Source organism: Hemicordylus capensis, chromosome 3, assembly GCF_027244095.1.
Source record: "Hemicordylus capensis ecotype Gifberg chromosome 3, rHemCap1.1.pri, whole genome shotgun sequence".
Classification (NCBI taxonomy): Eukaryota; Metazoa; Chordata; class Lepidosauria; order Squamata; family Cordylidae; genus Hemicordylus; species Hemicordylus capensis.
In genome coordinates, this window is record NC_069659.1 from 246,924,651 (window position 1) to 246,952,254 (window position 27,604).

The following is a 27,604-nucleotide window of genomic DNA, read 5'->3' on the forward strand; positions in this document are numbered from 1 at the left end:
ATTTACTTTAAATTCTATGAGTGAGTGAGACAGCTTTTCCATTGAATAGATAATGGCACATTCCACCATGAAATTCTCTGTCCATGCTCCATTGAAACAAATGGCAGCTATGCAAGAACATACATTTTGATGGTGTTTGTGCAACTTTCATTCATTTCAGTGGGCCCAAGAGATTGTGCCCATTAGACTTAAGGCATGGGAACATTTCTCTCAGTAGTCTCATCAAACAGGAGGTTTTGATCTCAGTTTTATCATGTGAAGTTAAATTTGGTGCATTTATTACTCAATTGTTGTCACTGTCATAATTGGCATCATAGGCTGCCCTCTTGATGAGGTACAGTGTGATACATCACCTTTCAGTGAAATCAACCACTTGGGAAGATACAGTATCCTACACATCAGTCCAGTGTTTAATTTCTAAAATGAGAGATGTTTTCTCTCAAGTATCACTGAAAGTCACCCATAATGCATTCCCTTGATCCCACTTTTGTGGAATCTCATTATTGTTAGCCACTAGTGAGTGAAAGATAGACATGGGCATGCTAAAATGCTCACATTATTCACACTCCACATGATACTGAAAACCCTGGCTCAAATGAAGCCCTGCTTCAGACCTTATAAATAAGCCTATATTATTCAACATATTTTGAAAATTGCCAAGTTTGCTTTATAAAGTAGCACAGTCTATCTTCTTCCATAATCTGCACCAAGCATTATATGATTTACAGCCCAATCCTATGCATGTGTACTCCCAAGTAGCAACTTCAGGGAACTTCTAGAAAAAGCATAAGTGTTACTTCTTACATGTTCCATCCATGTACTTGCGGTGAGCATGATTTCACCACTGTGAACCAATGCATGCAATTATAAATATTTTGCCACAACCCTTTGTTATAAAAAGTCTTTATAGCAGTAACTATGTGGAGGAAGGCTTTATATTTTTGCCTCTGCTAACTTGGCAAAGAGGAACCTTTTAACGTGGCGATTCTCTTTATTTAGCAGGGGGAGAGTAACTGGCCCTATCCACCCCCAGCACAGTACCTCCAGTGACTGTTGCTGGTGTCTATCTTATGTTTCTTTTTAGATTGTGAGCCCTCTGGGAACAGGGATCTATCTTACTTATTTATTATTTCTCTGTGTAAACTGCCTTGAGCCATTTTTAGACGGGCAGTATAGACATCGAATAAATAAATAATAAATATGTATAAAAGACTGATATCCAGGCTAGGGGTGTGCACAGACCAGTAGCAGCGGTTCAGACTGAATTTGGACTGAACTACCACTCCGCAAACCAGTTTGGTTGAACTGACAGGCTGGGACAGTCGAACCACTGAACCAGCTCGAACCAGTTCGAAGTGGTTCATGTTTTAACTGCTCGAACCGGCCTGGTTTGCAGCTGATTGGTTTGATCATGAACCGGTTCTGCACATCCCTAGTACAGACTAGTGCTGCACTAGCACAGTGAGAGAAGTTGTGTGCACTTAAGTTTACGGAGCCACACAAAGTTGTAGTGCTGCAAGAAACTGAGCAGCCAGTATCACCATCAGAACAGTTGCACAACAAAAGTTGTGCAACACTACTCTGGGACAGAAGTTCCCATCTTTGCTGAACTACCTTGCACCACATTCTTGTGCTAACTCAACATGTTTGTGCTAGTGCAACAATACTCTGGCTGTTGACCACTGTACTGACTGTCCCAGGGCTGCCATGGCAGTCCCTTGTGCTGATCAATGTGAGAAATAGGTGGTCTTACTTTTGATTCTAATGTCAGGCAGATGCTGAATATCTAGAACTTTGCTCCAGGTTGTCAAGTTTGTCTTATTTTATTTGTTTCCAGTATGAAAATCAGGCTCTTGTGTTTGGGAAATGGGGGACTTCAGGACTCGTTGGCCGCCACAAGTTTTCTGATGTCACAGGGAAAATCAAACTGAAAAGAGAGTACTTTTTGCCTCCCAAAGGCTGGGAGTGGGAAGGCGAATGGGACGTTGATCCGGAAAGAAGGTCAGATTTTTGTTTGGGTATTCCTACCATAAAACAAAGGGAGGAGCTTATGTAATTTCCCACTGAGGAAATTTCAGACCTTTTCAGAAAGTGAGCAAGGCAATAAAACACCAAGTGTTATGAGAAATCAGTTCCATTAAAAACTTGTTGGAACAACATCAAGTTGTCCAGGGCATTTACATCAGGTCATTTACAATTCAATAAAAAAGAAATTACGTGCAAAAAATTATTCCCTGGCAACATGTTTAATTGCTGTCCTTCCCCATTTCCTTAGCTAGATGACGCATAGTCTGCAGGACATAAATAATAGCTTCCTGATTGCAAGAGGAAATTTCAACACTTTAGAAAAGCATCGTGATTTGAAAATGTTGAAAATGCAAAAATGTTGCTGATGATTTCTACAAAGTGAAGCTAACCACAAACTGCAACATGGTTTGATCCAAATCTGACCATGCCAGAGGAATGTCTGTCCTCCAGATAAGGTGTTTTCTTGGAGTGATTAGACTTGGCCTGAATCACATGGGTACAACTTCAAATCAGCTAACTGGAGGGACTGCTATACAGGTCAGATATCTCCTGGCTGCCACAATGCTGTCCCACTGCACCGTCTAGCACTGTGGGGTGCCATTTTGAACTGTGGAACATCCACAGTATTTTAAATCACACAGAAGGAGTCTTCCCCATACCCACCCTCCAGTTCATCACTGCTCTCCTCAGACAAACACTGAACCCGGGGAGAGTAGAGGGCATGGCTAAGGAGCAGGTTGGCTCAGGAGGATGGAACTAACCAGCATGCTTCCTTTCCCTCTCTACCTGTCTTCCGGGGTACACTGTACCCAGTGTTAGAATGACTGAATAGGGCTTATGTTGCTCTTTCATGTCTATATGAAACATCCATTCTTTTATCCCAGATTTTCCTGCTGTATAAGATATGGCCTTCTACACTATTAAATAAGTTATGTTTCAGTCCAGTAGGCGAATAACAATAAGGCATGTTGCTGAAGATCTTTTGGTACTTAACACAGTAGTTTGAAATTTTTCTTTTCATTTAACAGCTTGCTGACCGAAGCAGATGCTGGTCACTCTGAGTATACTGATGAAGTGTATCAAAATGAGAGCCGTTTTCCTGGAGGAGAATGGAAAGCAGCTGAAGCTAGTTATACAGATGTGGTGAGACATGCTGTTTTGGGGTTAATAGTTGTTTCCATAGCACCTGTTTAGGTACCGTTCTAACACAAACAAGACAAGTCAATATTTTGGTTAGTTTTCTTGTCAAATATATGTAAAATCCAGACCACAAGGTAAAAACACAATACACACAACTGAATTCAAAATAAGAACTGAAGTGAGCTGAGCATGCACAATGAAAATAGAATTAAGATTGATCTCAAGCTTCAACTTCAAAACAAACCTACCACTGTTATATCAATAAATGTCCTATCATATCAGTGTCATATCATGATAGAATTAGTTGCTGGTCTTTTCCACTTGGCTAAATAGGCAAAAGAAGCCTTCACAGAAACAATCTTAGGACATTTATTGCCAGGTAAAATGCTAATTGTATTTGTAAGGAGAGGAGAATCTTTTCCCCTTACTGCTGAATAAAATTCACTATAGAACAGGCAAGCTTTCAATAAGCCACACTGAGCACTGATAAAATAATGTATATATTTGTCTATGCTGCTGACATGCACAACATTTGGTGACATACCGAATTTATACTTAGGCCACGTTCTCACAATCAGATCAATAGGCTTTAAAGAATTAACTGCAATTGGTGAGCTCCACATGCTCCCATGGAGTGTTTCATGAGCGTTGGGAATTCTCTGTGGTAAGAGAATCCCTTTTTCATTATAGTAGAGTGCACAGAGGCACAACACAGCGGAATTTACTTAGGCATGCGTGTATGCTGAGAGTAAAGTAACTTGGAGCCAATTCATAGTTTCAAATCAATATATAAGGCATTTATTAAGGAACTCCATTCTAGATAGGAAAGTGAGGAGTTAGGATCTCTAATCTATCTAGCTAGCTGGATGCAGATGGATTCTGCATCTTCTCTGCACACATGGTGTAGGGAGAGGAGCTTGCCATGTTGCAAGGTAGAAGGACCCGTAGGGAAGAGAGAGAGGAAGTGAGTTGCTGGAAGGAAGGAAGTCCCTGAGATTAGCAATCTACATTCCAAAGGGATAGTGTCAGAGCAGTGGAGAAGGGATGACCAATGTCTTGACCCTCTAGCCCTCTGACTCACTAGTCTGTCCTCCACTGTCTGAGACAAGAGACAGCACATAGTCCTTAACTTCCAACAATGAGAAGCCAGAATTTCTGGGGAATCCTAGTTAAATCGTTGCAGTTAACCAGCATTTAGCTGGGATCACTAACCATCCTGGTTTGCGATCCCGGTTAACTGCTGGTTAACTGCAGTGATTTAATTGGGATTGCTTGGAAATTCCAGGTTCTCATGACTCTGCAGGAGCATATGGGACTTGCCGATCACAGTTAACTCTTTAACCACTATCATTCTGGTTGTGGGAACATAGCCTCTGAATGCTGTATTTGCTTCCTGATACTAATTACAAGGTTGCAGCATTGATTTAAATAAGGTTTCAGACAATATTCTTAACTGGGCATACTAAGTCAATTTTATAACTCCTAAGTTAGGAAATTGTGTCATTATAGCTTCTCCTTGGACTTTCTTGTAGCAATGGGCTATGAAAAGGCTAGATTAATGATTAAGTCGCGAGTGGGTGACATGGAACAGCAAATAGAATTAAGCCATGTAACCAAGTCTATGGTGTTGGGCACTCAAGTTTTTAACATCAAACCTACCAGATACCTTGGTCAGATTACTGTTCCTAAATATCGTAAAGCTTTTTCATTAGTCCATTTAGATGCATTGCGTACAGCTGTGCTTGAAGAAAGATTTAAGAAGGTTCCGTATGCAGAGCACCTATGTCCGTGTAATACCAAAAGTATTGTAACAGCTTATTTTCTGTTATACTGCAGTTTTTATAGCATTTGTAGTTATTATTTGCTACCATTTTAAAAAGACTACCCTGAGTGTTCGGATAAGTTTCATGTAAGTTATCTTTTATCTGATATGAATTATATATTATCTTTTAAGTGTAGCAGAGTTTTGTTTTACAGCAGCATAGGTTCAACAGAAGATAAGTTGATTGGAATGCTTGTTTTACTTTAATGGCGTTGTTATTATCTAAAATGTTTGATTAGTAGTATGTAAGAATTATTTAGTCTTGTCTTCCTTTCTCTGGTCTGTGATCAAAATAAAGATTCATTCATTCATTCATTCACCTGCTGAGTTACCACAATTTGAGTAATAGCGTAATCAATCATATTAGATAATGTACAGGGTCTCTCCTCCAAGTCATGCACTCACTATTTTGGCTAGAATTAAAATGCATGAGTTTAAAATAATCCAAGCAACTCCAGTGAACACTTAACTTTCCTGGATTACATTTTATGGGTTTAAATTCTTATTTATATTTCTGCAATTATGTTTTTAGCAATCTGGGATTTTAAAGCAACGTTTCAGGCTTTCTCTGAAGCTGTCTTGTCATATTGATACATACCACATTGCTACATGCTACAGACTGAGCTTCAAGGCTTTTCAAAAGAAGCTCTCGCTTCACTCTGCTTATAGTGCAAATCCAAAACCTCCATTGTCCGGAATGCATTACAAATGTCTCTCTCCAGCTTCCCAAGAGGGAAATGAAGCCTCACATAAAACCACCAAAGTAACCCATGAAAGCATTCATAGGACTGAAAATAATCTACATAATATAATTTGGCCAACAGATGGCAGTATAGAACAACTATAGTCTCTCTGAAAACCCAGCTATCAGTTTACTTAATCTATTTTGTGTGAATTCTTTTCCAAATTAAAATTCACAGATTTGAAAAGTTAAAATAAGCAAGGGATATGCTTATGTTCACATTACTTCATTCATCTGAATGCACAATCTTGTTAGAGCTCTTATTGCTATGCTTCTTTTTACTCCAACACATGTGCAATAAATGATACTAAGAAATGAATGAAATTGCTCTCCAGAGAGGATTGTGCAGTCTCTGCAGAGCTCCCTGGTATCAACTTTTACTATGAGTGACTGTGTTACAGCTTTGAAAGCACACCCTGTAGATCTGAAAGCATATTGATTTGGATCCTAACTTAATGCTGGCATGAATGGAGATCCTTCCATTCATGGAGGGAGAGTTGAGTTTATGGAAGGACTCCTTTGTGAGCTCAGCACTGATTCTGAGAACAGCAAGGACTCTGTTCGTGGATCTGAGAAGCTGGAATCCAGTTCACTGTGATCTACGTACTTTTTTTGTGAAAGGCTTGTGTTTGTGTTCAGTCTAAGTGGTTCTGATTCCAGAGAGATAGCCTTGTTAGTCTATTGTCCCAAGAACAACAGAGAGTTTTGTGGCACCTTGAAGACTTAGATTTATTATGGCATAAAAATTTTGTGGGCTAGTATCCACTTTGCTTCTGCTAATTGTGCTCAAGTTCACAAAAGCTTAGCCACCATGAAATAGTTAGACTTAAGGGTGGCACAAGACAATTCTATTATCTAGAGTTGCTGTTAATATAGTTATAGTTATTGTATAGCTGTGCTGCAAGTGTAGAAAAGATCCAACCAATTGTTTAAATATGCAAAAAGATCCAAACCAGTTTGTGTGTTTGTGTTTTCTATTTCAAAGAATGGAGAAAAAGCACCACCACCCAGTGAAATAACCTGCCCTCCAGGTTGGATATTGGATGATGATGCCTGGGAATATGATATAAATCGAGCAGTGGATGAAAAAGGTACGGTTTAGAAGGATCCACTTCATTTCAAATTCTTAACACAGAGAGGCCATTCCCACAATCAGCCGAAATCGGGCTAGGGGAGCCTAGCCCAATTTCGGATGATCGTGGGAGCCACTGGGCTCACAGCCAAGCCCGGTTGCCACCTGGCGGTTAACCCGACTAAGTCCCCCTCCCCTTAAATCGGGTTTGTGGAGCGAGCGGTTTTGCTCAAGTTTTGCATTGTAATTTGCTATGCATTTTGCAACCCTACCTTGAAACACACTGCAGAAGCTGTGTGAAGGGAAGCTGTCCCTCCCAGCACAGAACACACATTTCAAAGACAGACCAAAAATGGCCAAAAAGGTATTACTGACCCAGAATCTACTGCTAGCCACAGTGCCTGCACTGCAATAACATTTTTGGCACAAGTTGCTCTCACACACACAATTATGGCTGCTTTCTTCCTAGTATTGCAACAGCTGCCACAGTACCACCCTTAGCAGCAAGCATAGCCATAAGCTCACTAGGGCAACTTCAGCCACATTTTGACCAAGTACACCTTGCAATGCAGAATGCAGAACAGAACAGAACAGTGAGTGAAGCACCAGTTAGTCTCAGACATGGAGGCCAGACATGGAGCTCTTCACAGCAATCACAAAGAAATATTACACATAGAGACAGAAAGAGAGCTGCCACTGTCCATTTCTGGCCACAACACTATCTCACAAACAAAACAGACCAAAACTCAAGGAAGGAACGCACCCAAGTTCTGCCTTTGTCAATGTGAGATCCAGCAAAACCAGATAGTTACTGTGTGGCAGCAATAGTACAGCATGTTAGTGCTGAGAAAAGAAAACCACAAAATCAAACCTTCCTTTCTCCTCCCCTGGTGTATCCTCTTCAAGAGAGGCACAGTATAAGGGTGCTGTCTGCCTCCCTTTCAATACATTTTGAAATTCCCTCCTTTTGGGCTCCCCCCTCCATCCTCCCCCCACCCCCTGCAGCAGTGGGAGCACAGTTGCCCATGACAACATTTGCTATGTCATGGTGACCCGGTCACACAAATGGCCAGTGCACATGCGTGGTGGCCTTAAAAATGGCCACCGCAGGCAGAGGGCTGAAAAGGCTCATAAATGGCCAAAAAAGACCGGGGGGAGCGGGGACTATTTGAGACCTCCCTGTGGCCACAGCAGCACACTCCTGAGGCCACCAGACGGGGCGTTAAATTTTGTTTTTTTAAAAAAATTCCGAACCCTTGAGCCGGCCTGGGGAGTTTGGCTCAAAATCAAGCCAAACTGAACTGGGCCCAGTTTGTCTTGAGTTTGAGCTGTTGAACAGGCCCGGTTCGATGGCTCGACCTCAAGCTGGTTTGCACATCCCTAGTGCGAGGCTGTTGCGCTAAATTTTGGCATTTGCATTCCAGACTTGTGTTGAGCACAACAGTTGCTCAGCTTCAACACACCTCATTTGTCGTAATGGGAACGTTTGAACAATAGCACTCTTACACAAATCTCCATTTTAATCACAGCTAAGCTGTCCTCTTGAGTCCGCACATCAGTGCTTGTTCCACATGCTGTTCCTTGCTCTGGATGTCAACCAGTGCACTTAGTATGGTTTTTAATCTAAACAAGGTATTCAGAAAAACAGTACAATCTCCTTTATTGATGTGGCGTTGGGAATGTGCAAAACATTGAGATGACACATAACTCTGGGAAAGAATTGCACTGATAAGAAGTTATGTTATACAAGAATCAACTATCTGAATAACTGGATCCTGAAGCGTTGAAGACTGTCATCTTCCATATGAACCTGCACGTACTTTAGTTTTCCAGGTCCTGCTTTAAGTCCTGCCTCTATCAGAGGCATATTTGGCAATGACCCGGGACAAGGCCTTCTCTGTTGTGACACTTAGATTATGAAATTCCCTCCCACCAGAGGCCTGTCAGGCTCCCACTATTGACTCTTTCAGTCTCCAAATAAAGATCTTCTTTCAGCAGATATTTGGCAGCTGCTGATTTCTGCAATCCAGTACTTGTCAGTTGTTGGTTTTATTCTGTTCTACTGTTTTTGTATCTTTTATCTTCTTATTTTTCACTAGTTAAAAAAAAGTGTATACCACTTTGGATATTTTTAGTAGAAAAAAACAATTAATACATTTAATAATAAATAAAACTAAATAAAACAGAGCTAGGGTTTCAGTAAATACTAAATAAATTCATAGAGGCAGAATCCAGTTCAGTAACCAGTACATACTTTACTATGTTACTTTAGGTTGGGAATATGGAATTACTATCCCTCCTGACACTAAGCCAAAATCATGGGTTGCAGCAGAGAAAATGTATCATACCCATAGAAGAAGAAGGCTGATTCGAAAACGCAGAAAAGATCCAAACCAAACTCCAACATCAAAGGTGAGAGGAATAAACAGAATTGCAATCAAACATTTGCATTTCTTGCAAGCAATAGAGTGGGTAGAAAATGGGTAGTCTAAACATAAGAGATGAATTGATCATATAATTTATAATTAACCCTACATTTTGAAACTTTGACTACTGTGGCTCTTGTTTTTGCAATTATCTTATAGGGAACCACATCCTATGAAGATCATGAAGGATGGGAATTTGCATCTTTGATTGGGTGGAAATTTCACTTGAAGCAACGCAGTTCTGATACTTTTCGCCGCAGACGCTGGAGGAGAAAAATGGCTCCTTCAGACACCCATGGTGCAGCAGCCATCTTTAAGCTTGAAGGAGCTCTTGTGAGTAAAAACAGCTTAGCCTACTTACCTAGTCTAGTTGTAACATGAGTCTGTCTCTTGTAGAGAAAAAGGAAGGTGATGGAAGTTAAAGTAGTTTGTTTGTTTGTTTATTTAAAACCTTGATACCCCAGCCCTTCAGTACATTACTGCTCGGGCGGCTCACAACATTTATAAAACAGTTACAATATAAAACCAGACTAATAAAATTAACCAAATTAAGCAAGTTAAAAATCCAAGCTAAAACCAGTGTTCTCGTTTTCCAGCATTCCTTATAGAATCATTGAGAGTGACATATAAGGAGATGCTTTGAAATTCTATATCATTCTCCGTCTGTATGCCTAATGGCAATTAAACAACAAATGTTTCCAGACATCAACTTAGAAAATCTTGGGGGCATATTAGAGTGTCTGAACAGGCTGTGACTACAGAAACTTGCTTTTCTGAGGGCTGGTTCAGACAGTATTTTTCCAGTCCACATTATCAAATGGGGGACATGCCAAGAGTAAGCACATTAGGATGTCTTTCACAGACATCACATTCCTTCATTGTGCGGAGGTGGTGAATCAGCTGTACAGCTGCTCTACTCACACTACAAAGACTAATGTGTGGAGTTCATGTAGAGTGGCACATCAGACATCACTACAGACGTACTCTTGACACATCCCTCTTTTAATCACATGGACTGTTTCTGGGGGGAAGCATCATCTGAACCAGCCCAATGTTTCAGCATTAATGTTTCAGTTAGTATTCACAGTGATCTCAAACTCTCAGTGGTCTTCTTCTCATGGTCAAAGATCCTTGAAAATGCCCACTGCCTCCTTTTAACCTTGTGTCCACTCATAGGCTGGATTCTGCTCATAGGCTAGTTTTTGCCAGCTTAGGTTATAGGGCAAGGGCCCAAATCCCCCATGCACAGGGACTTTCCATTCTGTCTTATCTACACACACATTCCTCATTGTATACACAGTCTATCCTATTTGAGGGGAAGACTGAAGAAACTTTCATGCATGCTGAGGTTCACTTTGAAGAGAGAAATGGTCTTGTGGTAGCAAGCATGACTTGTCCCCTTTGCTAAGCAGGGTCTGCCCTGGTTGCATATGAATGGGAGACTAAATGTGTGAGCACTGCAAGATATTCCCCTTAGGGGCGAGAGCCACTCTGATAAGAGCATCTAGGTTCCAAGTTCCCTCTCTGGCATGTCCAAGATAGGGCTGAGAGAGATTCCTGCCTGCAACCTTGGGAGAAGCCGCTGCCAGTCTGGGCAGGCAATACTGAACTAGATGGACCAATGGTCTGACTCGGTATATGGCAACTTCTTATGTCCCTATGAAACTACTTTGAAACTACTGAATTGCTATGACATTTAGTGCTCTGCAACAGTTATGTAATTCTAGATTTATGGCAGTGTAGAAATCCTGAGAATTTCCTTCTAGAGAAAGTTGAAGTATGAGGAATTCAGCTCCTGAAATCTGCATGTTGTTGACCTGGAAAAGAGCAGCCAGAAACTGGCTTTTTTATTTTATTTTAACAGAGGTCCATCTGTGATCATCAATTGCTCTTAGAAATGAACTGCTCTCACACTTGAACATTCTCTCTGGAGTACACTGGGCATGATTGGTTTAAGATTCTAATAATTTGATTTATTTTAAAAATTTGCTATCCTGTTCATCTATCAAAATGACATTCAGCACAGCTAGTGGTCAAATTACAAGAACAATATTGATAACAAAAAAAATCACAATAGCACCTTGACAGCCTCAGCTTAGAGCAGGCATGCTTGACTTAGGGCCCCCACCCCCAGCTGTTTTTGGACCACAACTCCTATAATCCCCAGCCATAGTAGCCAATAGCCAGGGGTTATGGGAGTCATAAACCAACATCTGCAGGAGGACCAAAGTTGACCAGCCCTGGCTTAGAGTAAAAATAAAACCATCATCCCACGTGGTTTTATTGAGAGCCAGCGTGGTGTAGAGTGGTTAGAGTGCTGGACTAGGACTGGGGAGACCCGAGTTCAAATCCCCATTCAGCCATGATACTTGCTGGGTGACTCTGGGCCAGTCACTTCTCTTTCAGCCTAACCTACTTCACAGAGTAGGTGAAGAGAAACTTATGTATGTAGTACACCGCTCTGGGCTCCTTGAAGGAAGAGCGGAATATAAAATGTAAATAATAAATAAAATAATAATGATACACAGTGTTGTGTTTCCAAGTAGTGCTACCCCAGTTTTCTCCATTTTGATGAATGGGGAAAACTGTGGTAGCATTGCTTACATAACCATCCATTCAGAGCAGCATCAGGGCTGCTTAGGAGTCCACACCGGCCCTGGTGTGAAGCATTGTGGAGACGTAACGCTGCACATCATGTGGGCCAGAGATCTAAAAGATCTGGGTAGATTAAAAGGTCTTCTTAACCTGCGGCTGAAAGGACAATAGGCTTGGTGTCTGGTACGTCTCAGGAGAATGCATTCCATAATTCCATTTGGTGATTTCTTGTCACCAAAGAAATCCCACCGTCACTCAATCATTTCCCGTCCAATAGCAGGGGGTCTTGGAGAAAGGTCTCTTAGGATAATTGCGATACTCAGGCAGGTTCAAGAGAAACCCTCGTTCTAAGTTGAATCCCTATGAATAAATGAATGAATATTATTGCATTAAAACCAAACACCTACTTTTAGCCACATTAATATGCATATGTATATATTTTAGGGAGCAGATACAAGTGTAGATGATGGAGAGAAGACTTCTGAGAAGGCCAAAGATACAGTCACACGTGTATTTGGTGCAAACACTCCAATCGTCTCGTGCCATTTTGACAGTAAGTTCACGCAGGCACTGTCCCACAAGAAATTATTTCTTGGGGTGTCTGTACATTGTATTTTCTGAGATATACTACTTTGGGGAGTGTTTTACATAAGCAATATAATACAATTGCAAAGTCAATGATTGTGACCTCTCCCTTTTGTGTCACAAAAAGGACAGCTTTGTAGCAGGCCCATGTGCCTTCTTCCCCACAGAGTTTTCTCATTTCATTTTATGTCTGGTTAGTATGGCATACCTGGGTTATCTGACCTCATACAGTAGTCTTACACTTCCTCCTTGTCATGCATCTGATACAATCCATTCTTGCTCATTAAAGCTCATGCCACAATAAATGGGCTAGTCTTTGAGGTGCTGCAACAGATAGCTATTCTTCCACCTGTAATCATCTTGTGTTCCTGCTTGACCACTTCCCACAATACTCTTTAACTATGGAAGATTTTATGGGAGGGGCATAACGAAGATTGCTCTCTGGGACAACAGAGGTGATATATGGTTCTAGTGTGTGAAATAGCCACATTGCTGGTCCTTTCCATGTTCTCTCCAAGATTCAGATGTTACTGGAATGGCTTCAGAAGCAATGACACAGAAGTATCAACCATGCCATTTCAATCATGCCCTGTCCTACATGTACTAAATACAGGTGTTGCATAACTTTTTTGCCAATCATCTATGTTTTAGCAACAAATCAAGGAAATCTACAACCCCAAACTCATGTTTTTTTTTAATTAGTGACCAAGATAAATTTCTGATTAAATTTTATGTCTTTAACAACACACCATGTGCTGTTTCTGGATTTATACATATTTACGCAACTCTAATTTATTATATTATTATTATTATTACATTTATATCCCGCTCTTCCTCCAAGGAGCCCAGAGCGGTGTACTACATACTTGAGTTTCTCTTTCACAACAACCCTGTGAAGTAGGTTAGGCTGAGAGAGAAGTGACTGGCCCAGAGTCACCCAGCTACTGTAGTTTCATGGCCGAATGGGGATTTGAACTCGGGTCTCCCCGGTCCTAGTCCAGCACTCTAACCACTACACCACACTGGCTCTCTTTAGAATCTGGTTTAGAATTTAGAATCTGGTTTAGTTATTTGAATCAAATAAAGAACATTATTTCAGTTTCTAACCAGAATCTCAGTCTGCAATCAAGCAACAAATGTATCACTCTCTCGTTTGTACAATTAGATTTTTAATCAGTACCACTACTGATTACATTACTAACTGCCTCACCTCCCCTGCCGCTGTGTTCACCCTAGGCATGCGGGCTGCTCAAACACCTGGTTCCCCAACCTGGGGAAATGAGCAGCGTGGATGCCTGAGGTCAATATGGTGGTGGGGGAGGCAAGGCAAAATGAGGGGGCTGAGGCAGGGAGAGGTGAGTGAGAGAAAGCCTTATCTGTGACTTGTTTACCGCCACCTCTGCTCTGCCCATACTGGCCAATTGCATGCTAAGCTCTGTACAGAAATCAGAAATAGCATGATCCCTACTGAGAGGACTTACAACCTATAGTGGTCAATCTATACCAGACAGACTATGCAACCCATACGGAAGATGGACAGGGAAGTGGCCATGCATTGACACACCAGCAGTGCAGATGGGAACAGGGTGGTGGGAAAAAGCACTGGAGTCAGAGCAAAAAAAGGTGGAGTTGCTCTTTCATTTATGTCCATCTGATTTATTTGAAATGTTTATTTTTTAGGAGTCTACAATTACCACCTGCGGTGTTACATTCATCAAGCAAGAAATCTTATGGCTCTGGACAAAGACAGTTTTTCAGGTAGAAGGGGAGGGAGAGCTATTACATCCTATAGTGAATGAATAGCTTGATTAATAGCTTGATTAATCTGGCCTACAGCCAAAGATCTTGCTGGTTATTTTCAAATCAATATACAGATGTCAATCTTCCTCACCTCTGTAGCTCCTGGTCATGTAGCTCCCGGTCATGCTAATTCTCTCACAGTTTTCCTTCTTCTACCTTCATCCTTCTCATCCTTGCATTTCTCTGGACGACACAGTCTTCCACCTGTTCTTTCTTAGACCCTTGCCTCTTCTGTCAATCTCTTTCTGAGGCCTTCTGCATCCTTGCCCTCCTCCGCACCCACTCAGGAAGGAAGCACAACCATGGCAGCCAAGCCCTTCAGACTGTCTAGCTCTCTCTCTGACTGCCAAACAACCGAGCTAATCACCAGTAGGGGCTTCATTTGGAATACAGCTAGCATAAAAAGGGCCATACTCAATAGTAATATTTAGTAATAGTATAACTGAATGATGATGATGTTTGCTTTTCAACAAAATAAAACATTTTCTAAGTGGTTTACATAGCAAAAGGAATGAGAAAGTGGTTTCCTGTACCAAATGGGCTTAAAATAAAAAACAAAGCACAAAGGAGACAAGGAGGCCAAAGTCAAAGGTGCATCTCTGCCCAGTTAGAAGGGGACAAGGTATTATGGAGAGCTAGGTTACAACCAAGAGTGATTTGCTACATAGCAACATTATTTATTATTTGAAGTGTTTAATGATAGATTACAACTGCTTTTTAAACTGTAGGGTTTTGGTTAGGTCATATGCAGATGGTGTTGATGGAAGCTTTTAGTGTTTCTGAAAGCTTTTAAAAAGATTACCCCTCATTTTTTGGTGTGGGGTTCCCCACCCCAACCTTTTCTAGTAGTTTCCCCATACGCTTCTCTGAAAACTTATGCCATAGATAACTATTTCCCAATAGTATGTCTAATATACCCCAAGATATAGTATGTAACCAACATCATAAGTATTTGTTTCAACAGAATTATGTTTCCTATATGCAAAGCTAGAGCTGTCGCTCAAACAGCAGATACACTTCTTTACTTTCTTACTATGGTAATGGATGACAAGAAAAAGTTACACAGAAGTATTAACACCTTCATTAGATTCATTGTTAGGGGGCTGGTGAAAATGACCTCCAGATAACCTTTTAAATAGCTCACAGGCCTGGGTGATGGCAGTTTGTATGGCAGGAAATGCTAATAGACAGATCTCTTCTTCTCTCCTGATGATTTAGATTTCTCTCTAATAGTAGGCCTAGAACCCTTTAAACATTCTCCTCTGCTTCAGGAAAGGTGGAGGCTGTAAGTAAGCATGCTTTAGACCCATGCTGGATCTATGTTTTTAGTTTGTGTGATATACTGTTTAAGCTGCAAATGAAATAACCCCTATTACTTATTAATCCTTAGGTTTCTACCTCAGCAAAAATATGGGGGGGGGAGTTAGATGCGGCATCAGAGTGATTTTAAAAGCAAACTTTAGAACATTAAAAACCACATCATAAGTTTTCGTTGTTTCTGTTTGTAAGATTCATGTGTTTCCCTCTGTACATTCCGTATAAAGCTATTTCAGTGGCTCTGTAAATTTACATATTCGAAATTGCTGTCACTTCTGCGCTAACAATTTCATGGCATGTGATAAAAATGTTTGCTCACCATAAATAGGTTAAGAAGGTCATATTGATGGCTTGCAAAGATTTGCAAAAGAAAGAGATTAAAACTGTCACTCCAGACTGCTGATCTAACCTTTAATGGTAGTAAGCAGCACCTGGAATTTAGTGCTGTACTGGCAAACAGAGCATTAAATCAAGAAATGCATGGTCTCAACCCCACATTTGCTGAGGTAATAGGACTGAGAAGACAGGGGACACTTGCAAGAGGGAACAGTGGGTGGGAGGGAAAGGACCTTAACCCTTCCTACATTCATTTATTCTCCTCTGCACATGCCACCTTGGCTGTTTCCCCCCTTGGATGGGCATTTTTGGAACCCATTTGCACATACCCTTAGTCATGCTTCTACCCTTAGTCATGTGTCCATCTGACTTAATGGACATTATGGAACAAATATCATGTCCCACAGATGTATGCAATTGCACTGGCTTAGGATATGGCTTGTGCAAAATTAGCTCCAGCAGCAGGGGAACAAGGTTATCCTCCTATGTTCTCTATCCATTATACTCACAATTCATTATAGTACTGTATATCAAGTAGTGATTGATTGATTGGGTTTAAAAAAAAAACAAACACCTCCTAACACAGGTGGCTCTAGGCAGTTCACAAGAACAAATAAAAAATAAATAACCCATTAAAACAGTTTAAAATTAAAATAATTAACAATAAAAGTACTTGTAGTGGCCAAAATACATTAGAATGGCATTCAAGTTGTCTTCAGCCCCACTTCCTGTCCACCCACTTCTGAACTTTCTATTGGCTTTGTGTATTATCTCAGCACTGTTGCTCATCAGAGTCAACACATATTGTTGTGCCAGCACAACATCCAGGCTTAGCTCTTAATGTTGGGCTATTGCCATAACTTGTGGCATTACACCAGTACCAAAGCCATATATATTTTTCTGCAGGTGCAACTGTCATAGGTTTAAGTTAGTAATGATAACTAATATTTAGTATTCATATCTGGGGTCCCCCCCACTGAGTTCTCAAAACACTCTGCATAAAACAACTCAATAGCATAGGTTTGTATTTTCTGATGCACTGTTATGAAGCAATCCCAGGCTTGAAAGAGTGATATGGAAGTTTGTTCGTTCTATTAGACAGAGATATAATAAGAAGCAATACATAATAGTTAACATTTTAATATATAACTATATGTATGCATATATTTTCTATACTTCTGTGCTGTTTCAGATCCATATGGTCACGTTTCATTCCTCCATCGAAGCAAAACAACTGAGATAATCCATTCAACGCTGAACCCAACATGGGATCAAACTCTCATATTTGATGACATTGAAATCTATGGAGACCCACAAATGATAGCACAAAACCCACCTCACGTGGTTGTTGAACTCTTCGACAATGATCAAGTGGTAGGTGGCAGATTTTTCTAGATCCAGTCTTGATTGTTTTAATGATGGCAGATTGATAACAAATTTGCTGTTTTGGACTCATCCATTTGTTCAGGGCAAAGATGAGTTTCTAGGAAGAAGTTCTTTCCTTCCTATGGTAAAACTCAATCCAGATGTTGACATCACTCCTAAGCTTCTCTGGTATCCAGTTATAAATGGAGGCAAGGCTTGTGGTGATGTTCTTTTAGCAGCTGAACTTATACTGAGTGAAAAGGTAATTTTAAAGCAATTATACTAATTTGAGATTTGATGGCATAATCACATAATTACAACTTATTATTCAGTTGATAAATGATAAAAACCTGTGTCTCTTTCTCTTTAAACAGGGTAGTTCCAACCTTCCAATTCTTCCTTCACAAAGAGCACCAAACCTTTATATGGTACCACAAGGAATCAGACCTGTGGTTCAACTGACCGCTATTGAGGTACTGGCCACCATCCAAAGCAGCACATGTTTACTAAGAGTACACACACATTGATATGCACATGGGGAAGAGCACTAGTGTAAAAAGTTGAGCCATAGAACCAAGAGGCATGGAACCAACAGCTGTTTCTTCCTGCGAGGCATAAAACCAACAGCTGCTGCTTTGGTCAGGAAAAACTTCGGGATGTAGAATAAAATTTCTGGATATGGGTTGGTTTTCTTTGTGTAAGCTTCTATCTCAAGGGAAAAGGAACTTCTTGTGGGGAGTTTCCAGTCCTTGGATCTACCAAAAGTATGTGACTGCAGGAATCTTACCTGTAATTAACCTGTAATTTACAATTACAACATGGAATTGGAAGCCCAAGTGATGAGTTGAGAAGTTCCTAGTTCAAATCTCACATCAGGCATAAATTTGGCCTTGGGTAAACTACCATCTCTTCGACCAACATTGTGATATGAAGATGATAGCCCTGGCTTGTCTTACAGGCCTGTTGTGAAGAAACACAAGATAACGTATGTGAAGTGGTCTGAGTGCTTAGAACAAATGCTGAGCATTAGTATTAGAAGTATTTGTGCTGATAAATAGTGTAGCTTTAGGTTAAGGGTTCCTCTGCTCCCCAACCCATCACCACCCCCAATATTCATTATGAATTCCTGACCTCTTTTCCCTGTCCCCTTTCCTGTCTGCTTGATTAGGAACTGGGTTTTATACCATGCACAGCACACTACTGATACAATATACATGTGAAATAATTTGTATTTATTTATATTAGTTATACATTCTACTGAATGCCTGTTAACAGCTCTAAGTCCCTGTAACTAAAGTCAATGTAACTAAAGTAAAACCTGAATGTTTGAATAAGTTAAAATCAGTAGTAAAGTGTCTGGTCTGTTTTTCAGAAATTGTTAATTAATATTTTCAGTCTATATTTTATAAACCGCTTTTCAACCAAAAAGTTGTCAAAGTGATTTGCATAGCAAAATAAGATAGAAGATGGTTCCCTTTCCCAAAAGGGCTCACAATCTAAAAAAAGAACAAAACAAGCCAAACACACACAAAGGGAACACCAACAATAGCCACTGGCTAATGAGACTACCAAAGCAGACTACCAGACTACTAAAGCAGCCACATAATGTACAGTAATCCTCACACCTGCTTTGGAGGACCAGAACTAGTTGCGAATTTCCCAGGGTGCAGTGGGGAGGCTGAATTTCGAGATTCCTACCTTTCTTTCAGCACGCCCTGTAAATGGTGGAAATATATCCCTGAGTGTAGTGCAACCCTCAGGGACATAGTTCCATGTGCTGCAGAGCACAGGAACTCTGAAATTTACCCTCCCCACTGCACACAGCACAGCCTTAGAGGAAAAGGCTGCTGAAACAGGCACGCAACTATTTGTTACGTGCCTGCTTCAGTTGTCCGGACCTGAGCAATTAGGAGGCACACTATTCTGGGTTGAACAGAGGCAGTTGCTTTCCCCTTGCTAAAGAGAAGACAGCCACCACTTTAAAAGGTGCCCAGCTAGCAGAGGCTACATGTAGTGGTATAGAAATGAATGCAGAGGTTCCTTTTTGTTCCTAATAGGTAATTTTTGAAGGTAGATTCATAGGTGGATTAAGGCATAGGCAGTGGAGGTGCCTGCCTACGGCGGCAAAATCTGAGGCAAAATTTCCTCACATTTTGCTGTGCCTCTCTGGGGCAGGCGGTAGCTGCAAGGAGGAGAAAAAAGGGGGGGAAACCCCCCTTTTGCCTATGAAAATTGCCATTGCTGCGCGGTGGGATCTGGCACAGTTTTGGTGGCTGGGCTGCCTGCAGGGAGGGTGGGGGAGAGTGAGGAGGGAAGAGTACTACCCCCTTTTCTTTACCTTTTTAATGTGCTGTGCTGCAAAAGATAACTCCGGCACAGCGGCCCCTCCCCTCTCCTCCAGTAAGTAACATTATATCTCACAAAGTGGGGAAGTTCACAGCAAAGCCGAGTGAGCTCTCCCCCTCATTTCAGGCTGTACTTGCTGCCTGAACAGCATTTATTTCGCTTTCTCTCCCTCCAGTCAAGGAGAGAAAGAAAAATAAGTGCTATTCAGGCAGCAAAACAGCTGCCTGAAATGAGGGGGGGAGCTCACACGGGGTTTCTGGAGCCCGGGGCCATACCCCCTTTGTGTGTGATGTTGCACACACGGGGGCGTGGCCTTGAGCTCCAGAGAACCTGTGCAAGCTCTCCGGCATTTCAGGCAGCCGTTTGCAATTGCTGCCTGAAATGAGGGGGAGGAGAGCTTGCTCAGCTTCGGAGATGAGCTGTGAGCTTACCGCCTTTATGAGGGATAATGTTACGGGAGGGGAGGGGAGGGGAGGGGAGTGGCTGCTGCCAGCCACCACTGCGCTAGAGTTATCTATGGCAGCACAGCACTTTAAAAAGGTAAAGAAAAGGGGGTAGTACTCTTCCCTCTTGCCCCCCTCCATCCTCCCTGCAACCAGGCCAGCCACCAATACTGTGCTGCTTCCCGCTGCAGCAGCAGTGATTTTTACAGGCAAAGGGAGGGGATTTCCCCTCAAGCCCCCGCTCTCAGTGGCGGCAAAGAGGTTAATCCGCCCCTGGATAGATTATGCAGTAGGCTTCTTTTCCTTTGGTAATGTCTATAATGATTGATTGTGTGTGTGTGTTTTTAAACAGATTCTTGCCTGGGGATTACGGAACATGAAAAACTACCAAATGGCTTCTGTCACTTCTCCCAGTCTCATTGTAGAGTGTGGAGGTGAAATGGTGGAATCTGTAATGATTAAGAACCTGAAGAAGACACCAAATTTTCCTGGATCTGTCATCTTCATGAAAGTGGTATGGTACTTAGTAAATTTCTGAAGTAGACTTTTGATGCCGGTAATATATACAACTAACTGGGCCGGGCACAGAGCATCTGTGCCTCTGAATCTCCCACCTGCCCGCCGCCACCTTCTTTCCCTGCCCGCCCACCACCACCGCTTTCTTCCCTGCCCGCCCGCCACCACCGCTTTCTTCTCCCGCCTGCCCACCCGCTGCCATCGTTTTATCCCCCCCCCCGCCATCTTTCCCGCCTCATCCACAAGCTTGTTCTCCAGCATTGCCGCATTGTCCCCCTGCTGGCAGCTCACTCACGACAGGTGCCGTGCATGGGATTAGCAAAGGGTACTCCCTAGAGAAATATATATAGATGAATATATATATTGATAGAATGTAAAAGCACTTAACCTGAATGAACTTGTCTTGTAAATGTTTCCCCACAGCGCTAATTTAAACATATGTACATAAGGGCACCAGTCCAGAGACTCCAGTATGCAGCAAGGCATTGTATGCAACTTATACTGCATATTGAACATCATGTGCAGTGCCACAGGCATCAGACATATATGTGTGTTTTTGCATCCCCATCACAAGATTCATGGGAAGGTACAAACTCATACAGTAGGTTCTGTGTGGGGATACTATAGCACAGGTCACACCAGCTTGTACAGGCATGTGCCATGTGCCCAGTGCATCTTGCACATACAGAGGGTTATGCACGTACTGGCCACAGCATCCACAGTGGGTGCTTTGTTGCCTTTTACAGCCAGATCTAGTGCAGAATGCCTGTTCTGGCCATTCATTAAATTGAAGCAAAAAACTGTAGACATAAGCACAGTCCAGGGGCATAGCCACCATTGGGCAACTGAGTCCAAAGAACCCAGGCCGCTGTCCCTCAGAGGCCATGCCACATGGCCCCAACATGACCCCCCACATCAGACGCGGGGGGTGCCACCGAGCGGAGCCGTGTGGCCCTGTTCAGGAGTTAAATGGCCGGCACTGCATTTGCAGTGCGGCTAGGAGCAGTTCTTCCCTGCCTTAAAGGCAGGGAGAGCCACTTTTGGCTGTGCTGGCCTTAATCTAGCTCCAGAATGGGGCTGCATGGCCCCGTTTGGGAGTTGGAAGGCCAGCGCTGCATTTGCAGCGTGGCCAGAAGCGGCTTTCCCTGCCTTTAAGGCAGGGAAGAGCTGCTCCTGGCCGCGCTGCAAACATAGCACTGGCCTGGATCTAATTCCCAAATGGGGCCATGCAGCCCCGTTCAGGAGCCAGACCACGCTCCCTGCATCTGGCGTCAGACACGGAGGCATGGCTAGACACGGAGGCATGGCTCCATGCATCTGGCGTCAGACATCTGGCGTCATGACACGTAGGGGGTGGGGTGAGCTGGGCCACCACAGCGGCTGGACACGAGCCACCCGTAGTCTGGCTCTGCTAGTGGCACCCCTTCCCATTTATTCATAAAAAAACTGATGATTTGGCTTCTTTGGTATTTAAAAGCAAGACTGTTTATGTGTCTCAACAACAAGAACAACAAAAATCCTGACAATAATGGAGGTCCAGTTTTTCTCACAATATAACAGACTGAAATGGGTAGAAATAATTTGTGTGCAATTTGGCAATTTTGTTTAAGGCTCCACCACATGAGCCACTGGAGATCTGTGATCGAAACTTCTCCTGGAGTTTGGTTTTCATTTTTATCTTAAAGCAACTGCTGGATGCTCTAATTTGATTGGAACAGTTGCTACTGGCGTGTCCTCTCCCGCCCCACGCACACACCATTTTCTTGCTTTGACTCATCTTCTCCCCAGACAATTGCCATTAGCCCCACAAAGGAGGGGGAAAGCACATGTTTTCTCCCACTGAGCTAATACCAACAGTGTATGTGGTGGGTGAACTGGAATTTAGATAAGCAAAAAGATGTGCTAGCTCCCTTCTTGTCCTGACACTAACCTGGCCAAAGCTGGATATCTCAGTTGCATCGCAGCTTCTAGTATTGGCACCCAGGTGGGAGAAGAGTGCTGTGAGGTGTGGAGACAGGGAGCACATAGATTACAGGGATAAAGTGGTCAAAGGGCTTCTCACATCTCAGCTGTGTGCCCTTGTTTACTCTTAAAGTTAGACAGCCCACATGCCACTTTGGTGCAAGACAGTTTCTGACAGTTTCTGTAATTCTTATGAAAATGAAGAATTCTGTTAAGTTAAGAATATTTTATTTGGGGTTAAGCATAAAGAGCAATGTGTTTTCTGTTTTGTTTTTTACTAGCTAATGCCAAAGGAAGAAATGTACAGTCCATCACTAGTTCTTAAAGTGATAGACCACAGGCAATTTGGCCGAAAACCTATTGTGGGACAATGTACCATTGATTTGCTGGAGCGTTTTCGCTGTAATCCTTATACTGCTGAAGAAGACATTGCACCACAAATGAAAGGTAGAGTTGCCCTAAAAATAAAAGGCAAAAATAAATGCATTTTTCCTGTCAGATATAAGACTTGCAGTCATGGGTACAATCCTTTGAGGACATCTCCTACACAAATCCCTGTGAAATAAATTAGCACACCTGAACTTTTGTACAGTTCTCCTTTATATGTGTAACTTGCAGACGCAGCATTTTCAATGGAATGAGCTCCATACTTTTAAACTAATTGATGTAACTAGTGGTACTGATGTTAAGAGCCAGCTCCCTCCAGAGGCAGAAGTTGATCTGCAGTCCTCTGGCAACTGGTAATACAATCCAGGTTCCAGACTCTTGCTTTCAAAGGGAGATGACAGACAAAGCAAGGAACGAAACTGGGGGGAAGTGTGTGTGTGAAATACATGTACAAGGAACTTGGGGAAATAATTGTTAAAATTGTGGCTTTACAAGTGTCTTTTCTTTTCACAAATTTCTGAGCTATATGGAATGTTTGGTTTACAGTTAGTATCCTCTCTGCTGCACCTCGTCGGGAAGTGGTGATTGAAGTGGAAGACACACAACCTCTACTAACAGCACAGGTAATAATCATTTTGCAGCTTGGCTATTTGATTTTTCATGGCTGGTTTTTGTGCTGTTTAGTATATATATAACTTTAGCAGACAGAAATCTAAGCAGTGTCTACAAAAGTTGGTGGGTGCTTTTACATACATTTCACAATATATGTTATGACTGCATGGCAGAAAAAAATGTTCGGTCTTTATGTCTTCATATTTTGTTAGCAGTACTAATGCTAATCTCTTTCTTGCAAATGTTTGTTCTTCAAAAGTTGTCTGCCATAAGCCTTAGAACATATTTGCTATTCAAATTATTCAGTGAATAATTTGATGAAGAATGTTTGATCTGTATCTTGTTGACTGGCAGGTAGTTCTTGAGGTTCAAAATGTGAAACATTTGAAATATTGTTACATACACTCCCAACTTACCCAAACATAAGAAGTTCCAGGTGATTCTGGTTTCTGTTGAAGGAGAGATCACTAGAGACTTTGTAATATGTGGTTTATTCACACATATACAAGATGAGCACCAGATACTGTTGAAATAGCAAAGCACTCCTACAATTCAGCAACAGGTTACTTTAGTTCCCGGGGAGTGACCCCGGACCCCAAGGTGCTTCAGGGTCTCTGCCCAGCATCTTCATTCTAACCTCTCCAAAATTTAGTCTCTCTGTCTCACTTAGAAGCTGCCTGAAACTGTTGGTTCTTTTCACTGATCACACACACACTCCTGACTATGAGGGAGGGCAGGGAATGGATAGGTGTGCCCTTGACTCTGGGGTGGCTATTTCAGTGGTGTTGCAGAACAGAAAATGGTATGGTGTTGGCAAGTCAGCAGGCCATTACAAGGGATGGAAATCAGAAACTCCATAGCTGTTTCCTCTTCCAAATGTCCTGACAGTTCTTTGACCATGGAGAGCAAGGTCAACCACCAATGCCAGGTCAGTTCAGAATAGTTCAGAAATCATCCATGATCTGATTGTGGGTGAAGGAGCTGACCTGATATGCATTACTGAGACCTGGCTCGGGGATTCCAGTTTGGACCCAACTTCTCCCAGAGGGATACTCTGTTTTGGAGCAGGTGAGAGGATGTAGGCAGGGAGGTGATATGGCTGTGGTCTTTTAAAATAATATCTCCCTTACCAGGATCCCTGTCAGCGAATTAGTCTATATTAAATGCGTTTACTTAAATCTAAGGACCAGGGATAAATTGGGACTTCTGTTGGTATACCATCACCCCGCTGCCCAACAGACTCCCTAACTGAGCTGATGGACTTGCTCGCAAAGTTGGTGTTGGAGTTGCCTAGACACTAGTGGCAGTGAGGGACTTTAATGTTCACTTTGGGACCAGGTTGTCAAGAACGGCTCGGGAGTTCATAGCGGCTATGACAACTATGAGCTTATTCCAAGTTATTTCAGGGCTGACACATGCTGCTGGTACTACACACAATTTAGTCTTTTACTCTGATCAGGGTAACGTTCCATGGGTGGGAACTCCAGTAATTTCCCCATTGTCATGGAGGGATCACCACCTGGTTAAGGCTGGATTCACAACCACAATTTACCTCTGCAGGAGTGAAGGATGTACTAGGATGGTCCATCTGAGAAGCTTATTGGATCCAGTAGGATTCCAAGAAGACTTGGAAGGTTTTAAAGTTGGCTCTGCCGGCTATTCTGTCAATGCCCTAGTACAGACTTGGAATAATGAGCTTACTAGGACCATCAACATGATTGTTCCTAAGCATCCTCTCCAACCTGCTTCAAAATTAGCTTTGTGGTATATGGAAGAATTACAGGAGCTGAAGTGGCAAGGTAGATTACTGGAGTGCAAATGGCGAAATATTCAACTTGAATTGGACAGATTATTATACAGAGCACATTTACAGCTTTATGAGCTGTAAATATGAGCAGCAAAGAAGTAAATCTGGATCGTGATCCATTGCACTCAAGAGGTTTTCAGACATGTTTGCTCATGACTCAAAGGGCAAAGAGTGGGTTCTGCACCTCCACGGGACCATTCAGGCAGAATTGATTAGCTCCCTGAAGTGCTTAGCCGTGCATTTCCTCAGTTTGAGCAGGCTAGCGTTTTCTCCTCAGTTCCTTTCTGATCACCATTGCTTCATATTATTTGCTGAAAATGAATATTGCCACAACAACTCCAGCCAGTCAACAATTTTCAAGATTGTTCATCACCAAAGGCAAATATGAGTCCAAACGCTGCCTTAATGGATTGTTTTTGAATTTGTGTCAACACATGATGATGTTTGAAATTCATCTGCAAATGATGTAACATCAATGCTTAATATTTTTAAACAGATAAATCCCTGCTTAAAATTAATCACTGTTTTATCTTAGTAATTGCAGGTTGTTTAAAGCCCTGCTTGTCTTGCATTAAGAGTCTCTCCCCCTCTTTCTCTGACTTCCATCCCATTTTGTCTTTGATGTTAGCTGCTCTTTAATTGTACCATATGGAGAGAGCCAATTAGATGAGTAAATGCTGTGTTATTATAAACACATCAGGTGATGCTAAAGTAAACTACAGAGGTCTCTGTTCTTGCAGCTAATAGCACATGTTCATTGTTTCACTCAGTATTCCAGTTCAACTATAGTAATAAGAGGTAATCACTATTACTATACAGTGATGTTTGCAAAGAAAGGGCTATAGTGTTTGTAGTCAGAATACAACAAATAGTGTCTGAGGTGTTTAATATTTTACCTCATACTGTTACATTTTTCCTGGAGGTTGTGGTATAACAATTACTACTGAAAAAGAGGAGAATAGCAATAGCAATAGCAATAGCACTTACATTTATAAACCGCTCTATAGCCGGAGCTCTCTAAGCGGTTTACAATGATTTAGCATATTGCCCCCAACATTCTGGGTACTCATTTTACCGACCTCGGAAGGATGGAAGGCTGAGTCAACCTTGAGCCCCTGGTCAGGATCAAACTTGTAACCTTCTGGTTACAGGGCGGCAGTTTTACCACTGCGCCACCAGGGTATCATATCACCAGAGTGATATTATCTCCAGGAGGTTTTACAGACAGGGCTACTCCACACCCCACCCCCACCCGAATCCACTCCTGATTGGAGTGTGCCAGTCCACATATTGCTTTATTTAACCCGACCTCCCTGCGGGCTATCAGGGACCAGGACAGACAGGGCTTTGTCCCCCCCCCCCCGCCCCCCCTGAAGGGAGGCTGTGAATTCTGGCTTAGCCTGAGGTATGTCCAACTTAAAATAATCCTCTATTTCCAGCAGCTTTTGGGGAAAAACACCTTGATGTTTCTCCTAATTTCAGACGCTTGTCTTTGATGTGGAAAAGGGGGCAGCCGAGACTAATGCTCCACCTAATCCCCCGGATTAAACTGTCTCGAATCTGCTGCAAAGTAGATTCGCTCCTCAGATACCCCACAGCATAAAGCCCTCTCTGTAAAACCTCCAGGTTATTAGCCCAAGAATGTTTTGTAACAAACTTAATATTTTTTTCCTACAAGAATATATAGTTTCCAGTTATTTAAAACATTTTAAAGGCAAAAGGAGCAATTTGTAGAGCCGTATTTCAAAATATTCTTGTGGAATTTTTTTTTAAAAGGTCAAATTTCATTTTCTATCCTGTCTGAAGATTTCATTTTCTATCTTCGGTCAGGAAGAACCTCTGCCTTCTCTCTCCCACCCATAAGCCAGCTGCTGATGCATGTCACCGCCTGAAGCCAGGGGCCTTTGCTCAGTGTCAGTGGTAGAGGACGTGCTCTGTATGCAGAAGCCCACAGGTTCAATCTCTAGCATGCCCAGTTAAAAGTGTCTCAGGTAGCAGCCCTGAAAAAGCCCTCTGCTTGAAAGCCTGGACAGCCAGTGCCAGTCAGGCTGAAGAGATATGTAAAAATGCTTTATATATAAATAACTAAATGGACCAATAGCCTGACTCAGCAGCTTCGTATGTCCAGCAGTCTGTGGTGCTTGGCTATGAAAATGGTATCTGAAAGTACGTCACGCTGGTGCACAGAGTTTTTTGTTGTCTGAGTGAGCATGTGATTTCCCCCTTCCCTTCTCCTGTGCCTCCTGATAATATTACCTTAAGGGTTGGGCTGCCACACTCACAGGCAGCTGCAGAGGGAAGTG

At 42.2% G+C, this 27,604-nt stretch overlaps 1 protein-coding gene across 5 annotated transcripts in view; it reads left to right on the forward strand.

The window, feature by feature from the left end:
• Nucleotides 1–27,604, forward strand: part of MYOF (myoferlin) — a 137,583-nt gene that overhangs the window by 80,354 nt on the left and 29,625 nt on the right. For all 5 annotated transcript variants that reach the window (XM_053310744.1, XM_053310745.1, XM_053310746.1 and 2 more), the window contains 13 exons: nucleotides 1,838–2,001; nucleotides 3,057–3,171; nucleotides 6,718–6,823; nucleotides 9,077–9,216; nucleotides 9,390–9,563; nucleotides 12,270–12,378; nucleotides 14,091–14,168; nucleotides 17,056–17,237; nucleotides 17,332–17,490; nucleotides 17,603–17,701; nucleotides 20,370–20,531; nucleotides 22,777–22,942; nucleotides 23,429–23,505. In XM_053310744.1, coding sequence (XP_053166719.1) covers nucleotides 1,838–2,001; nucleotides 3,057–3,171; nucleotides 6,718–6,823; nucleotides 9,077–9,216; nucleotides 9,390–9,563; nucleotides 12,270–12,378; nucleotides 14,091–14,168; nucleotides 17,056–17,237; nucleotides 17,332–17,490; nucleotides 17,603–17,701; nucleotides 20,370–20,531; nucleotides 22,777–22,942; nucleotides 23,429–23,505 — 1,731 coding nt within the window. The remainder of the gene's footprint in view (nucleotides 1–1,837; nucleotides 2,002–3,056; nucleotides 3,172–6,717; nucleotides 6,824–9,076; nucleotides 9,217–9,389; nucleotides 9,564–12,269; nucleotides 12,379–14,090; nucleotides 14,169–17,055; nucleotides 17,238–17,331; nucleotides 17,491–17,602; nucleotides 17,702–20,369; nucleotides 20,532–22,776; nucleotides 22,943–23,428; nucleotides 23,506–27,604) is intronic.